The 16,470-nt window shown below is 43.4% G+C and overlaps 1 protein-coding gene across 2 annotated transcripts in view; it reads left to right on the forward strand.

Moving 5' to 3' along the window:
• Positions 1–14,149, forward strand: part of STAT1 (signal transducer and activator of transcription 1) — a 42,739-nt gene extending 28,590 nt beyond the window's left edge. For both annotated transcript variants that reach the window (XM_047872527.1, XM_047872526.1), the window contains 10 exons: positions 3–86; positions 505–603; positions 1,952–2,087; positions 3,500–3,549; positions 4,262–4,356; positions 5,160–5,305; positions 7,114–7,299; positions 8,355–8,430; positions 9,325–9,427; positions 12,986–14,149. In XM_047872527.1, the coding sequence (XP_047728483.1) occupies positions 3–86; positions 505–603; positions 1,952–2,087; positions 3,500–3,549; positions 4,262–4,356; positions 5,160–5,305; positions 7,114–7,299; positions 8,355–8,430; positions 9,325–9,427; positions 12,986–13,000 (990 nt within the window). In that variant the 3' untranslated portion in view covers positions 13,001–14,149. The remainder of the gene's footprint in view (positions 1–2; positions 87–504; positions 604–1,951; positions 2,088–3,499; positions 3,550–4,261; positions 4,357–5,159; positions 5,306–7,113; positions 7,300–8,354; positions 8,431–9,324; positions 9,428–12,985) is intronic.
• The last annotated feature ends 2,321 nt before the right edge of the window (positions 14,150–16,470 follow it).

The following is a 16,470-nucleotide window of genomic DNA, read 5'->3' on the forward strand; positions in this document are numbered from 1 at the left end:
AGGGCCCCCTCATCGTTACAGAAGAGCTTCACTCCCTTAGTTTTGAAACCCAGTTGTGCCAGCCTGGTTTGGTCATTGACCTCGAGGTGAGACTTCCATGCTTCAGACACGGAAAACTTTATTTTTACATTTAACTGTTAGGCGCAGTGTTTGTTCTCAATTTTTGTTTTAGACACATTTACTTAATTGCTAAAAAAAGATGGTATTTTTCAGCTAATACTACCTTGACATTAATTGAATGGTTCAGGAAGCTGGAGAGCTGAATTCACCTTGAGATGTCCTATGTTGATTTTTTTATACAAAGCACGGAGACTTGTTTCTTAACTGAAAGATCTAACAAAAATAAACTATGAACAAAAGAAGTTAGCTTTACATTTTTAGTTTTCAAATATAAAATACGTGCAAATTTACAAGTAATCCCTTGGTTGGTTTTGAGCTTACACAGCAGTCTGAAGGTGATATTTCTGTGATTCTGACGATTTCAAGGTCTTTGTCATCTTTTAGACGACCTCTTTGCCCATCGTGGTGATCTCCAATGTCAGCCAGCTCCCGAGTGGCTGGGCCTCCATCCTGTGGTACAACATGCTGGTGACAGAACCCAGGGTATGGAATACACGCCTGCTTTTGTATAGATGTTAACCGAAGACCCCAGGGTCTAGCTTCTGTGCATCTCAAAGAGTCCCTGAAGACCAGATGTTGAGAGAAAAGTGACATAACTGGAGTGACATTGTTAGGGATCTTGAGTAATTCTGGGTTAGGGAAGCATGTATATGTATTAGAAATGAGAATTATGGTTTTCCTTCTATGTGAATAAGCTCAGGCAATAGATTTCTTACAACTTTTACTGGGGAAGAGCTCATTTATTGCTTTTATTTTTTAAAAATGTATACATCTGCTAAACAAGCATGCTTCATTCATTTTTTTTTTCTTTTACGCATGCTCCATTCTAAAGTGGATAGTCACTGTTGATTAATTATGGTTGATTCTTGTTATTCCTTGCACTTACATTCTTTTTTTTTTAATATAATTTATTGTCAAGTTAGCTAACATACAGTGTATACAGTGTGCTTTTGCCTTCGGGGATAGATTCCCACGATTCATCACTTACATACAACACCCAGTGCTCCTCCCCAGAGTGCCCTCTTCCATGCCCATCACCCATTTTCCCCTCTTCCCCCGATCCATCAACCCTCAGTTTGTTCTCTATATTTAAGAGTCTCTTATATAATGCGTTTACATTCTTTAAAGTCACCGTGAACACTGAATTAGCAAATACTGAGCAATTGCTACTGAGCTGCTCAACGCATGGCCTTGTTGCTGTGTGTTTCCTGTTGAAAGACACCTTCGTAATGTATTTGTTGTCTTATTAATATTGAACTCACGGCCAACAGCACTCTGACTCATGCCTGAACAAAGCTCCTCTAGCACATGTGTTTTCTCCATACAGGTGTATTGTGGCCATCTTGCAGTTAGAACAGCAGACAGCACTTCAGCACTATACTTGGGACCATTTTAAAAATGAAATTTTTAAAAACCAAAAAAACCCACAAAAAGGCAAAAAACATGGCACTAAATAGACCTCAAAAAGGACACTTGCTTATGGCATAAGAGCTGAAACAAGAAGGCAGTTGCTCTGTTTGATAAGTGTTGCTTTGTCTGACCTCTCCTGGAATCATACGTGTTGGGGACTCAAATCTTTCTACTCATTGATATGTCCACCCATTCACAAATGAGCCCAGAAGTGCCGTGAGTAATGATTTGGGGGTTAAAGTAACTTTGAATGAGTAGGTTGAATTCACAAATGTGAATCTGCAAATAACAAGAATCAACTGTGTTTCTCTTCTGTGAAAACTGTGTGTCACAGAAACCAGAACTTAACTTTGAGACAGATCCATGTTTTAGTGCCTTGCTTATGACCACTGACCTTACCTTTTGGGTGTTTTCTCTCCAGAATCTGTCCTTCTTCCTGAACCCGCCCTGTGCACGATGGTCTCAGCTTTCAGAGGTGCTGAGTTGGCAGTTTTCTTCTGTCACCAAAAGAGGTCTCAATGTGGACCAGCTGAACATGCTGGGAGAGAAGCTACTTGGTATGAACTTTTTATGTATATAAAAAGTGAAATTTATAAAAATATCTCAATTTGTTCTTTTTCCCTCTTTGCTGTCTATTTTGTTCAAGATAGAAGAGTGTCAAAAAAAAAAAATGTGTGGGCTTTTCCAGCTGCAGCTTATTATAGCTAAATGAGAACTATAGCTCACCTTGGAAGGACGTATAGATCTGATAAAAGACTTAAATGAATCATTTCCTGATTATCTCATATTAACATTTCTGAGCAGGTTTCCTAAGGGAAATATTTTTGAATTACGTAAAATACATTAGTTGTGGCTAAAAGAAGTTCCTTGATAAGAAAGATGAAGTCTTATTAACCTTGGGGAGAAAAAATGCCAAGTACCCAGCATGGTAAGAATAATAAGTAAGGTCCTGGGGCCACCCACCGCATAGCATACACCCAAGACTCTTGCCTCAGGTGGCCCAGGTACATGGAGACACTGTCCACATCAGGATGAAATCCTTGAGCAGCAGTTTTGCATGATTGGCAGGATCCAGCCATGATAGATAATTCTCTTTCAGGAGCTAATATCATGAATTTATTAGTCTTCCACATAAGGCAATCCGAGACCTGCTAGTCTCAAGGTCAAATCTTGGATGAATGGGACTATCTGAACTATTTCTTTAAAAATCCATAGGCAGCTTTTTTCCAGATTTGCTTTCTGTACAGGAGAATTGTGTGTATTGCAAATACCAGTAGACTTCCTAACTACGTAGCTCTCAGCAGTGCCTTCTCGTGGCCATGTAACTGTCACAGTGGGGTCTTACACTATTTAAGAAGATGTAAGAAATTACATTGCTCCATTTCCTTATTTGGTGTGAATTAAGACTTATCATTTCTGCCTATAAAGGCTTATTTGTGGTTCTCTGCAAAGAGAGGTGATGGGTTCACCACCTTGTACAGCCTTGGCTGCTTTAATTCATGTAGCTGGCAACCTCTAGGCTTCCTTCCCCCTCATTTCTCTCCCTTGACTTTTGATTTGCGTCAGCCTCCCGAGTCCATGTCCCATCTGGAGGAGGGCCGAGAGAAGTGCCAAATGATATCCAAGATAAGCTTGAAAAGCCAAGTGTCAGTTAAATAGATCACCTAGGGGTGATCTTGGTCTTAGTTAGAAGGTTGAGCGAGCTCTGGAGGACCACTGGGAGGGGAGCCTGCTGAGGAAGGAGGAGGCAGTGGGAGAGGATACTGCACTGAGAGGGACGACTGAGGCTTCTCCAGAAAGCATAGTTGATTAGCATTAATGTGTCTGAGAATATCAACCGCGTACATACAGTCTTCCTCTTTGGGGTGTTGGCTCTTTTCTTTGAAAGGAAATACAAGAGCTATCAGTGTAACCAAAGCTTCAGAATCAGTGTTTTGTTTCCTGAAACAGCTTATTTTTATTTGGCTAGGTCCTAATGCTGGCCCCGATGGTCTCATTCCGTGGACGAGGTTCTGTAAGGTGGGTGCCCTTGGGTCGTACCCTCTCTGAGTGCTCGCTCCCTGTTGAGGTTCTCGTAGTTTTTGCTGTGGTAGTGATTTAACTGTGTGCTTATTTTGGCATGTTTGTCTCTGGCCCATGGAACCCCTTGGGCAAGTTGTTTACTTTCCTTCAGTGGAGAAGGTCAGTCTCCAAGTGTGAGTCGGACAGGAAGGGCCTGTGTGTGTGATAACATTCTTTCATATCTGAAATGAGTCTTGTGTTTACTCACACGGATACCTTGCCTGGCAGCATTTTAGCCCCGTTCATGAGAAATGTGTGCTCTGTGCCGGATTGCACAGCCTGATGGGCCAGATGAGTTTCCCCAACCCTGCTCAAGCAGAGGGACCAGTTGAAGGGAATAATCAGACCCCATGGGGGTCACCAGACGGTGCTGACAAGCTCAGGCTACTGCATTTTACTAGTACGAGGGCAGCTTTTGTTCTGCGTTCACCCTGGAGGTCATTCCCTGGCTGGTTCGCTGCAGTTTAGAGAGGGAAGCAGAACCTGGCCCAGGAAATAGCCTGGTGTCTGCAAGCTGATAAGGGGAGGGGTGGCTCTGGAGGGGACGGCGTTAGTTTTGGCAGCTGGGCAGGCTTTGCAAATTAAAATCCAATCTGATGGTGGGAAGAGGCCTGGTAAGTCACTATTTTGAATTTCCTTGTTCCTAATGTGTGCGTTTGTACACTTGCAGGAAAATATAAATGACAAAAATTTTCCTTTCTGGCTTTGGATTGAAAGCATCCTTGAACTCATTAAAAAACACCTGCTCTCTCTCTGGAATGATGGGTAAGGGCCACGGATAGATGTATTTTTGAAACCTATTTTTAGCACACACTTCCTTACTGTAAGGCTGAGACAGGCCTGACCTGGACAGACCTCATTATTTGACAAGACTGGTGTGCATCTCACAGAAATGGATGCTTCCAGGCCATCCCTTCAGGGCTTCATGATAGTGGAACCTCATCAGATTAAACTTAATGCATATGCATAGTATTATGCATATGTATTTTTAACATTTAATTAAAAACGTTTTAGTGCCATTCATGCGTTCACTCATTTAACAGAATTTCTTAAGTACCTATGTACCATATTGCCCTTAGGAAAGAAGAAAAACTTTTTTAGCTTGGTGAGTTGTTTTTATCGAACTTATTCCACGGTCAGTTGATGCTTCAACAAAGGCTTTAACTTGGTCAGAAGTGCTAGAACATAGAAATATATTGTTTGAATTTTTCTCTCCAGTATATAAGATGCAGAAATTCAGACATTTTCATGGCCTGTAAAAATCATCAAGTGAAAAAAAGGTCATCAGATAAACATAAAAGGCTCATTAATCCAGCAAATATTTATTGATCATCTGTCGCATCCTATTGGCACTGTGTTAATGAATTTTTTAGACTTAAGCATACAAGTATCTAAGTGAAATACATCCCCAAGTGTCAATTAAATAGGTTTTAAAACATCTAAAATACACATTTTTATCCTATGTTCTTTTGTCAAGTTTCAGTAATCTAGTTCACTTGTAAGTTTGCATGAAAATTCAAAACCTGGCTGAATTTCAGAGTACTTCCTCAATCTGTTTGCACACCCAGGTGTATCGTGGGCTTTATCAGCAAGGAGCGAGAGCGTGCCCTGCTGAAGGATCAGCAGCCAGGGACGTTCCTGCTGCGGTTCAGTGAGAGCTGCCGGGAAGGGGCCATCACGTTCACGTGGGTGGAGCGGTCCCAGAACGGAGGGGGTAAGTGAGGGCCTGTGCCTCCATTAGCACCATGCGCGTGAAAGTCCTTCCTCATCGCTGCAAATCAACTTGTACAAATAATGAGCTTTTGACATAAAATTACAGATCCTACACTTACCCCCTACTGAGCCTCCCAGATAGGATTTAATACATTGCCTTGAATATTTGTGATTCACTGCCTGGGACGTACTGTGGAAATGATGGTTTTTAAAAGACAAGGCCAGGAGTGCCTGGGTGGCTCAGTTGGTTAAGTGTCCGACTTCGGCTCAGGTCATGATCTCGTAGCTAGTGATTCAAGTCCTGCATTGGGCTCTGTGCTAACAGTTCACAGCCTGGAGCCTGCTTTGGATTCTGTGTCTGCCTCTCTCTCTGCCCCTCCCCTGCTTGCTCTCTGTCAAAAATGAATAAACATTTTTTTTTAAATAATAAATAAAAGACCGGGCCAGGTTCTTCTCTTTTCGTCAGGGTTGTTATCTGTAGATGAAGGATGTGAGTCAGCATGACTGGCAACCAGTTTTGGGAGGAAACCCACTTTGTACAGGCACATGCTTCCAGACTCGCTGTGGGGGATCCCATGTGGGAGCACACCTGCAGGCAGGCTCTGTGAGGGGTCCTGGGGACTGGGTGCAGCCCTCCACTCTGCCTTCAAACAGAGCAAGTGCAAGTTCGTCTTTGCTCTGCCTTGGGTTTCTGTGGCTAAAAGGCCCCGAACACCTTCGCATTATGGAACAGGTTTCTGGGGAGGAGGCTGAACAGCAGAGATGGAGAATGACAGAGACAAAATGGTTCCTTTTCTCAGTTGCTTATAGTTTGCTGTATTTGAGGGACTGGAGGAGAAACTGATTTGTTCCAATGTCTCTTCTGCTTTCAGTGGAAGGATGCAACAAGATGGGATACTTTTCTTGTTCTGGTTTTTTTTTTTTTTTCTCCAAATAAAAATACAGGAAAGCTGGGGTTAGGGCACAGTGTAGGCAGTAGACGTTAGAAGCTGCCTTTTCACCTTGTCTGCAGGTAGTGCCTTTTGTCAGCTGACTGAGGGATGGAACTAGCAAAGCAGGCATGGAGGAGGACATCCTTGGCAACCAGAAAGCCTAAGCAGGCCAGCACCAGCTAGCGAGCTTTAGGGTGCCTGCGTAGTCTGAAGTTGTAGAACAGAGCCCCCATAGCACCTGACCAGCAGCCCCTGGAATGTGTGCACCCAGAAGCGAGCTTCTGGATCCGTTAGGAAGCAGGATTCAAATGAAGTCTGCGAATAAGTCCACGAGTGAATTAAACTGGTTTATTACAGTAAGGATTAGAAGAAAAAGTAGTAAATAGGGTCTTTTTTTTATTTGTTTAAAAAATTGTTTTCCACGTATTGGCATCATTTATTTCAATAAAAAATTTCATTTTCCAGTCTGAAAAGAAAAACAACCAGAAAGTGAAATTGTTTTTTATTAACTTACTCTGTGACTTGAGCCAAGGTGGCCAAATTAGTATTTATTTTTCTGCCTGTGGTTGGATGCATCATGAAAGATTCAGGCTGCTAAAGATGTTTAATAATCCTCTCCTTGCCAGGTTTACAAGTTGCACCAAATGATGACAAATGCAGTGTTGTTGCATTACTAGCAAGTAAATGGCTGCCTTTATTTTTCCTGTTTCTAAGAAAGGATTATAATTTAGAAGTAGAGGGGCGTACTGTATTGTAAATCCTCTACTGTGCTTAGTTCTAACCAGGTTCACTCACATCCACAAACTCTGCAATGTGTTGTTTCTCTCCTCTAGTGTTTTGGGATAGTCCGTGGGACTCACTGAGCTCTTCTTTTCAGAACCTTACTTCCACGCAGTGGAACCCTACACGAAGAAAGAACTTTCTGCTGTTACTTTCCCTGATATTATTCGCAATTACAAAGTCATGGCTGCTGAAAATATTCCAGAGAATCCCCTGAAGTATCTGTATCCAAATATTGATAAGGACCATGCCTTTGGGAAATACTACTCCAGGCCAAAGGAAGGTATGTGGGGAAAGCATGTAATCATTGCCCTGATAAGCAATAGCACAGTTCAGTCATTCCTGGTGCCTATGTTCTCATTTTATTGTTAATCCAAAGGTTTGCTAGAGACAGGGTTTAATAACACACACTGCTCTTACCTTCCTGTAAGTACGCGGTGCCTGCATAGACTTCACCCACGCCCTGTCATTAACCCAGAACTTTCTTTTGAATCGCTCCAAGCAGGCTTTCCAAAGATGGTATAAACGCAGCATAGTTGAAACATGTTATTTGGTCTGATATGGATAGTAAGAAATGAACAAATAACGTCTTATTTTAAGGGGTGTCGAAAAAGTCCATTTTGGTCTTGTGTATTTGTTACACTGTTACCTTTTCTACATGGAAAGAGGTGAATGGCAGGAACACCATGGCCAACTCGTTTATTACCAGCCTGTTCCTGTAAAATTAGGGAACTAAGGCCCAGGAGAAGGAAAAGAGTTCATTCAAGGTAATCCAGTTAATCTATTAGATCGTATTATTTCTAGTGATTATTGTTAAGAGCACACCTAGGCTTAGAACACAGGTCACCTGCTTCTCCATCTTCACTGAATTGCATTTCAGAACGTTCAAGTTAGACTGATCTGGTTTGGAACACGCCAACAAATTTTATTACATTTTAGAAGCCGGCATCTCAATATTAGCGCAATTGCTTTGGGAAGAAGATGCCCCCAGCTTCACCTTGACAGCTGTGTGTATCACACCAGCCAGGCCAGGACCAGAACACCAGACAGAACTTCACACGTCTGGGGCTCCAACTCCTGTGGGATGTCAAGCCTGGGAAGGAGAAACCTCTCAGCTTGACTTCTGTACCGAGCTCCCCTCCCTTCCCTTTGACTTGCTCCTACATTCCCCCCTAGGATTTCAGGTGACCCAGGCAGGGAAGTCACAACCCCTTAAAGTTAAGGCACTCTAACCTGACTGTCAAGAAAAATGGTAAAACTTTCATGAAAGAATGTTGACCATCTGTTGTTGTGTGAGGTCTGCTAACGGAAAGCTGTACCCGATGTGTTTGCTTCCAGCTCCAGAACCAATGGAACTTGATGGCCCTAAAGGAACTGGATACATCAAGACTGAATTGATTTCTGTGTCTGAAGTGTAAGTGAACACAGAAGAGTGCCATGTTTAAACACCTCAATCCAGCCCTGCTCCTGGCTGGGGCCTGGAGAAGATGCTTGTACTTTGCTTTTTCGTTGTAATTGCTGCTGCTGCCGCCACGGTCGGACTTGTTGGAAAGATCCTAAATAGAGATCCCGGTGTCACTGCCTATCAGAATTAAACTGCCTTTATAAACAAACAAAAAAAGAAAAGAAAAGAAAACCACCCAAGTTTGTTTTTAAGGTTTATAAGTTCCCTCCAAACTGATACTTTGAAAAAGTATAAATAAAATGAACAAAAATTGATCAGAGTGGGAAAGTAGTTTTTTTCAATTGAGGAAAGGCCAAAGTGATGATTGAGATACACTTTTTCCGCTTGCTTTTATTTTGTTGTTTCATTTTGTAAAAGGTAGAAAAAAATTTGGAAAAGTCATTGTCAGTTATTTGGCCTGCAGCACTGTCTTGGGGTGAATGGATGTAGCCTTCATGTAAAAACACTCTGGAGCAGCTTTATCTGCATACAAACCTCAAGGTAGGGATGAGGGACTCCCCAGACATTTCTCTGGTGCCTCTGGGGCCACGGGCCGCCCCGAGGCATCATCCTCTCAGGGTGACACCCCGCACACGCTCCCACACAGGTCCAACCAGGCAGAAGCGGCACAGGGTCCAGTCTGGCTATTTCCCACTCACATCTCTAGAGTCCCGTACGTTTCCCAAGGGGCTGGGCTGGGGACGCGAACCTCCCGCGATCCGTGCTTTTCCCGACGTACCGTCCGAGTGTACGCACTCAGCTGAACTGAAAGTGTCCAGTGATGATTCCGTCGCAGGCCGAGGACGAGGTGTCCCAGTGTGCCTCTAGACGTTAACATCTCCTTCTCCTTTCTCCCCGTTTTAGTCATCCTTCTCGACTTCAGACCACAGACAATCTTCTCCCCATGTCTCCTGAGGAGTTTGACGAGGTGTCTCGGATAGTGGGTCCTGTAGAATTCGACACTATGGTGAGTACCCGCGAGGGTGTTCTCCGCGCCCCCGGACCGCGTGCTCTGTGAGGCTGGGAGGGCACCCGCAGACCCCTGGCTTGTCCGCTGCATGCTGGAAGGAGCCTCTGCCAGCCAGGGCACTTTCTAGATCCGCGTGACGCGTCGGAGCCTGGTGTGCTTACACGGGCCACGTGGTCCCCGGGAGCCTTGTTCCCGGTGCTCTCTGCCCTTCCGAGAACCAAATGGCATCTCAGATATTTAAAAGTTCCCCTTCTGCCCTTCCAAGTTGTCCTTGTAAAGTTCTTCATATATTAAGGAGCTAAGACTTCTCTGGTAAGAAACCGTTTTCCTCCGGCCTGTTACTTCAGCGCTGTGTCTGGGTAAAGAAGTGCCGTTTTTCTTAAGGGAGAGGACTGGCCCTTGGTGGCTACGATAATGACAGACGCCTCACCAGCAGCGATGAAACGGCTTCACCTGCTTCACACTTGAGAGCTAATCTGTACGGCTCGCCCCTGCCAGGAATAGACGGTTCCAGGAGTGACAGAGTTATGAGTGCCATGACCACAATAGGAACAGGGCTGTCCACAATAGAGAGGATCTCCCTCTGGGAGAGTGTTTCAGTAAATCAAATAGTATTGTTTGCCTGTCAGACTGAAATCCTTCCTCCTAAAGCCTTTTTTCAGTTGGCTGGAATTTTGCTGATGGTGTTTAATTTTAAGCTCTTTCCCACATGAAGCGATTCCAGTGTGTTTTTAAACATGTGTTTAATCCTTTAAAAAACTCCTCTCTGAGTTATTGCTATCATTTCTTCATCACTGTGTACCTGGGGCCTGCATAGACCGTGTGCTCAGTAACGAGGGAGGGGGTCAGGGAAGGCAAAGGGGAGCGGGGCAGAGGGGCCGCTGTTCAGATGCCCAGGGTCATTCAGCCACGTGTTCAGGGAATGCGTGTGTGTGACCATAGCACCTGTTTGGAGTCAAGTTTCTGGAATGTAACTTTTTTCTTGGTCCTTTTTTCTCACCTGAAGAAGCACGGGATAAAATCTTCAGGGATTGTAATTTCTTACACCTTCCTGATTGTTGAGAATGACAAAAAGTCACTTCTGTTCCTGTTGGCATGTGTAAAATGAACCTTTTATATGTGCGAGGATGCACCCTCTGTTGGAAGGTATCCCCCGACTCTGCTAAAAAGTGCCTTATGAGCCTGACACAGAAATGGAACAATATGTAGAAAGCCCTGTTCCAAGGATGTACCATCTGTTGGTGGCACCACAAAATGGCAGATCTTCTTTTGCACCCTCTTTGTTGTTCCTATGCAAGTTACATTATCATCGTGACCATCATTAATAGGTGACACTTACTAAGCACTTACTGTGTACCGGGCACTCCACAGGTAGGAACTTACTCAGTCTTCACAACCACCTTCCGAGTTAGGTGTTATTGTTATTCTCACTTTTACAGTGTGGTAAAGAGCCACCCCACTCCCCAAAACTGTATAACTTGACTAAGATCAAACAGCTAGTGAATGATGGCATGAATATTTGAATCCACCTGATGTGTCTCTAGTGTGCATGCTCTTGTCCACTCTCCTGGAATGCCTCCCAGAAAAAGCAGAGCTTTGTTTCATTCAAAACATCCACCATAGAAAAGCTGTTTGCACAGGACTGAGTAGGTTTTGGGTGAGAGGCCTGTGTTTGGGATTTGGAAGTCAGAGCTCCAACTCTGTCATCACCATTATTCCCCTTGACCTTGAGAAAATAAGATGGATTAGTTGCCCCACTCTGTGCAAGCAGTGTGACTGCTTTCTCTCTGCTCTTGGAATGATACTGTCAGAACAATTTAAATACTCTCAATAAATGCCAGGAAATGGTTTTATGGTTTCTGGATGACCCCCCATGGCCATTCCATGCCATTCCAGATGATTGCCTTCATTCCATTTGTAGGGGGAAATAAACCTATTTTATGCGCGTGCATGCGTGCGCGCGCGCGCACACACACACACACACACACACACACACCCCTCCAGACTAAATCTTCAGAAGACCAAAAGAGCTAGAAGAGGCTATAATATGGGCATGGCACTGGCTAGACAAAATAAGAATTGGATTACTCTCCAAATTTTGTCTCACATCATCTGTCCTCAACCGTGGCCACGATTTCCATTCAGCATCTCCTGGCGTGAGGGCAGATGCTCCGAAACGGAGCTCCCTCTCTGAGAGCTGGCTCTTTCCGCCACGTCTGGAGGCGGCAGCTCTGGACTATGGTCAGGGACAGGAGCGGTGCAGGCTCCGGAGGAAATTGTCCAAGAGAGACAGAGAACCAGTGTTTTCTGCAGGATGACTTATTTGTTTAGTCTGGATTTCCTGTACAATAAACTTTTTCCTCTGGGACTACATGAGAAACAGTCTACTCTCCTAGAGGCCTCTGGTCAAAGCTGACAAGTACAACAGGAACATTGGTTAATCATCTGCTATTTCCCATCTACCACACTAGGTATTGCACATGTTACCTGATTTATTCCTCTCAGCGTACCTTTATGCTTAACAGTTTAGTCTTGTGGGTTTTTTTTAATGTTTATTTATTTTTGAGAGAATAGAGAGAGGGAGAGAGAAAGAGAGAGAGTAGGGGAGGGGCGGAGAGAGAGAGGGACACAGAATCCAAAGCAGGCTCCGGGCTCTGAGCTGTCAGCACAGAGTCCCACATGGGGCTTGAACCATGAGATCATGACCTGAGCCAAAGTCAGATGCTTAACCGGCTGAGCCACTCAGGCACCCCTAGTCCTGTGTTTCTGTCGGTATTCTGGGCCCCACATGATTTCCTCGTGTTGGGTGGCGTGGCTGTTGTAGAACGTTCAGCAGCATCCCTGGCCTCTACCCACTAGTTGTGGGTCGTGACACACCTAGTCATGACCATCATGAATGTCTTCAGACATTGCCAGAGGACAGAGTCATCCCCAGCGGAGAGCGCCTGGCCTAAGGGGAGAGCCCAGCATGGAGCTGAGATGGAGGTCAGTGGCAGGCTGGTGTTCTTTGGGTGAGCAGCATACTGCCTACAGGGGCTCCATTCAGTGCAGCTGGCCAGGCGGCACTGCCGGAAGAGGCGAAGGGACTCCTAATAATTCTGCTTCTCTAGTGTGTGCCTGAAAGACATTCATTTATCATTCCTACTGCGTGGCCTTTAAGGAGATTCACCACCTCCCCCACATCCCGTCCTCCCTCTGGCATAGCGCGCAGCGTTGCCTCACCCGTTTTTACACGAGCAGATTTGCCACGTTGCTCTGCCGCCAGACTTGCACAACAGCAGAAAGCTTTATGTGGCCTGGACGAACTGACAGAATTAAGCCGGCAGGCTGCAGAGGAATAATCCATCAGCTTAGATAAAAAAGGTCTCGATTAGTCCAGGAAAAAGGGTGCATAGCACATGCTGAAGGCCCTCTAATTCCATGGTGGTTATTTGCTGTTCAAAGTGTCTTCCTGCTTGCTACCCCACTGTAGAACAGACAAGGGGTGTTAAATAAATGAATCTGCATTTCATGAGAGCAGTGTAATAAACTTAACCACATTTTATCTTTTCACAGATGAATGCAGTATAGACCATGAATTTTTCTCATCTTCTCTGGCGACATTTTTCCTTCCCATCTGTGATTCCCTCCTGCTACTCTGTTCCTTCACATCCTGTGTTTCTAGGGAAATGAAACAAAGGTGAACAAATTTGCTGCAACCTGTTGATAGCAAGTGGATTTTTCCCTAATTTCACAAACGTCTGTTACTCTGAAGGGCTTCATGCATCTTATGAAAGGTAAAATTGAAAGGCCCTCCCCATTGAGTGGGTTTTAGAAATGAAAAATATCCAGATAACACTGAAAACATGAGGACTAGAATGAGAATCCTTTGGGAAAAGGGAGAGGGGGGGTGGTGGCTTAGTAGCATTTAGTAAATGCTGTGCACAAAGTCCATGCCCAGCTGTTACAGGTTGTTGGATAGATCACATGGTCATATAGGGAACTTCTTGATGTAGGATTGGCACACTCCTATTCTGGAGAATTCTTATTTGTTCCCTCTGCTTTAAATATGGCTGGATGTTTTCCATTGGTTTACCTATGGAATAGTTCAGAGCTAAGTTGAGTAGAAGTACATAAACTGTTTATCAAAGGTAGCCATCCTGTATCTAGAGGCAGGGATACAAGCCGTGTTCTTCCACACTAGCCATTTAAAGCTAAAAGCAAATTCTCTCTCTTGGGAGAATTTGCTTTTCTGTTTGTTACGGCATGATGTTACTGGCTAGTATCAGTAGAAGGAAATATATTTTCCAAATTCATAAGTAGTTTTTTTCTGTTTAAACCTTAATATCCAAAGCTGCCTATCTCCTGCCTTTATCATGGTCCCTAGTAAATGAAATTGTCTTCCCTCTTCTATTCAAGGGAGCCAGGCTGTTAACAACAGCTCTCTCAAGGCAAAATCCTGTTTTTATGCAAAAAGTTGAAGTTAAGACCAACTCAGAAATTTAATTCATTGTTTCTTAAATGGGTTAATTTGTCTTTATTGTTATTAGTTGGTATTTAGTCTTAGGCATAAACTTTTCAAATCTGGAAGAAAAAATAGTAATTGACAAATAATTAACCAGAGATAACATGAGAATCAAATCATTTGAAAACTCGTCCTGTGTAACTGCATTGAGAATTGCATGTTTTTCACTGATAAATGTGTGTCTCTGACAAATACATTTGCAAATGGTTCCATTATCTCTCCTGTGCTTTTTCTAGACTGCTTTCTGATGTTTTGTGAAGTGTGTTTTGTCATTTACCGTCTTTCTTCACCTGCACTGACACAGGTCAGTGGTTGAGCAGGGCGGGTCTGACAGGCTCCTCCGGATAACTCACACACTGCTGGCTTTGTAGCCGGGCCCTCATTTCCCCCACTGTCACCACCACAGTTACACTGTTGTGTGAAAATGCCATATTGTTCTGGGGGGGGACGAAGTTTCTTGAAGTCTATTTTTAAAATTAAAACCAAAGTTCACGTATTGCGTTTAATACAATACGCACATGGCGCTTTCCTCCTCTCGGTTTTTACATGAGACCCACATGAGTCTGGCTGGCCTTGCATGGACTTTTTAAATTGAAACGAGGAAGGAACACAGAAGAGCACATTAACAAAGGTATTGTTTCTAATTGTTGGCATTTAACTATTTGGTATATTTTTGCCCTTGGAGAACAACCTGGCACGGTTTCATTTTACTGCGCCAGCCCAGAGGTTTTGTTTACTCTTAACAAGTATTGAAATTCGATTGTTAGTCTCTTATGAACGGCATTCGGTGTAAAGATTTTAAAAGTTACTGGCATTAAGTACAGGTCTGATGTTTTTCTCATTTTTTCCTACTTATGATTAAACGTAAAAATGTGTGAGTTCTCATTTTTAAGCAAGGTTAATAACAGCGCGTTCCCGAGCGCTGCCCCTGCCCAGCCTGCTCACAGTCAGAACCGCGGTGGCGGAAGGGACAGGGGAAGACAGCAGGCAGGAGGCATTATTGGAATAAGCCGCACTGTGCACCATAAAAAGCAAACAAAAAAAAGTGCTCCAGTCTTGCTGACCACAGCTACCTCCAAACGCACGAATCATTTGGCAGTTATTTTGAAACGAATTTTGGTACTGCTGATACAAGTTTTTAACTTAAAAATACATGTAAAGTGGGACTCTGGCTTGTCTCCAAAGCCGCATCTCAGCCCCACATCCCAGGATTGGAGGAGCTAGCTCTTCCTGAGGAGTCACTGCGCCCACGCCAAAAGGGGCCATTTTTCTCCAAAGATGTTGGAAACTAGAAAGCCATGACCTTCTCAAAGTAAAAGGCACCGTGTGCCAGAAAAAAAAATAGTGTGATGAAAGACATAATCGCCACTTAGACATAAATGTGGCGGGTTAAACTTAACTATTATCTGAAGAGTCGTCAGGGAAGAGTGGTGGAGACTTGAATTCTGGCATCATAACAAATAGGACCGTTCTCATCTCTGCATCTGCAGTATTTACATCTAGGAAATATAAAGTTTCTTCGTAATAAACATAGAGAACTGTATTTCTACAGTAGATAAGGCCCTGCCTAGCCAACAGAAGTTTGTATTCTTATATAATTGATCGTTATAACGAGTCACCACCATGTAGATCCTGGCTTAGGGATATTTGTGTGTTTTAAGAGTACTTCTTATATAGTTAAGTATTTGTAGAGGGTTTGCTAAGCATAGAGCTTTTATGTACCACGTGGGAAAAATTTCTCCTAATATATTAAGGGAGGAGATTTCAGAGATGGCAATAAATAGATTGAGCTATTTATTTAGCATTAAATGACTGAAATCTATTTATTGCCCATGACCTAGAATGGAATATTAAGTCTTAATGAACAAAGTACTCCTTTCACATATGACTAATCCAGGGAAAACAGGAAAAACTAGAATTTGCTTTGAAAACTGTGGTAACAACTATTTGAACTAGGATGCTATTCCCAAGGTAAGGGATATATACTTGAGTGGCTTCTTTTGGTTAGTTAAGATTCACTCACTTATTAGTTCATCAGATACATAGTGAGCACCTGCCATGAGCCAAGCACTATTCTAGATTTTGAGAAACACTGGTAAACAAAACCAGACTAAGACCCCGCTTTTTTGGGACTTAAGATGTTTTGAGATACTGGATATGTTCTAGTACAAGCGTCTTATGAAAACTTAAGATTTTGTGAAGCAGACATGGCCAAAAGCTGAAGATAACTTAAATGTTATATAAAAATATGCACAATTTCATAGAAATGGCATTTAAAGCACTTATAGCAAGGCTAAAGATAATAATGGTTTTTAGAACCTTCTAAGATGAATTTATATAGCTCTTACGAAAAATTTTTTTAATGTTTATTTTTTTTTGAGAAAGAGAGAGAGAGACTGAGTGCAAGTGGGGTAAGGGCAGAGACAGAGAGAGAGGGAGACACAAAATCCCAAGCAGGCTCCAAACTCCGAGCTGGCAGCACACAGCCTGACACGGGGCTCAAACTCACGAACTGTGAGATCATGACCTGAGCCGA

This window comes from Prionailurus viverrinus, chromosome C1 (genome assembly GCF_022837055.1).
Source record: "Prionailurus viverrinus isolate Anna chromosome C1, UM_Priviv_1.0, whole genome shotgun sequence".
Classification (NCBI taxonomy): Eukaryota; Metazoa; Chordata; class Mammalia; order Carnivora; family Felidae; genus Prionailurus; species Prionailurus viverrinus.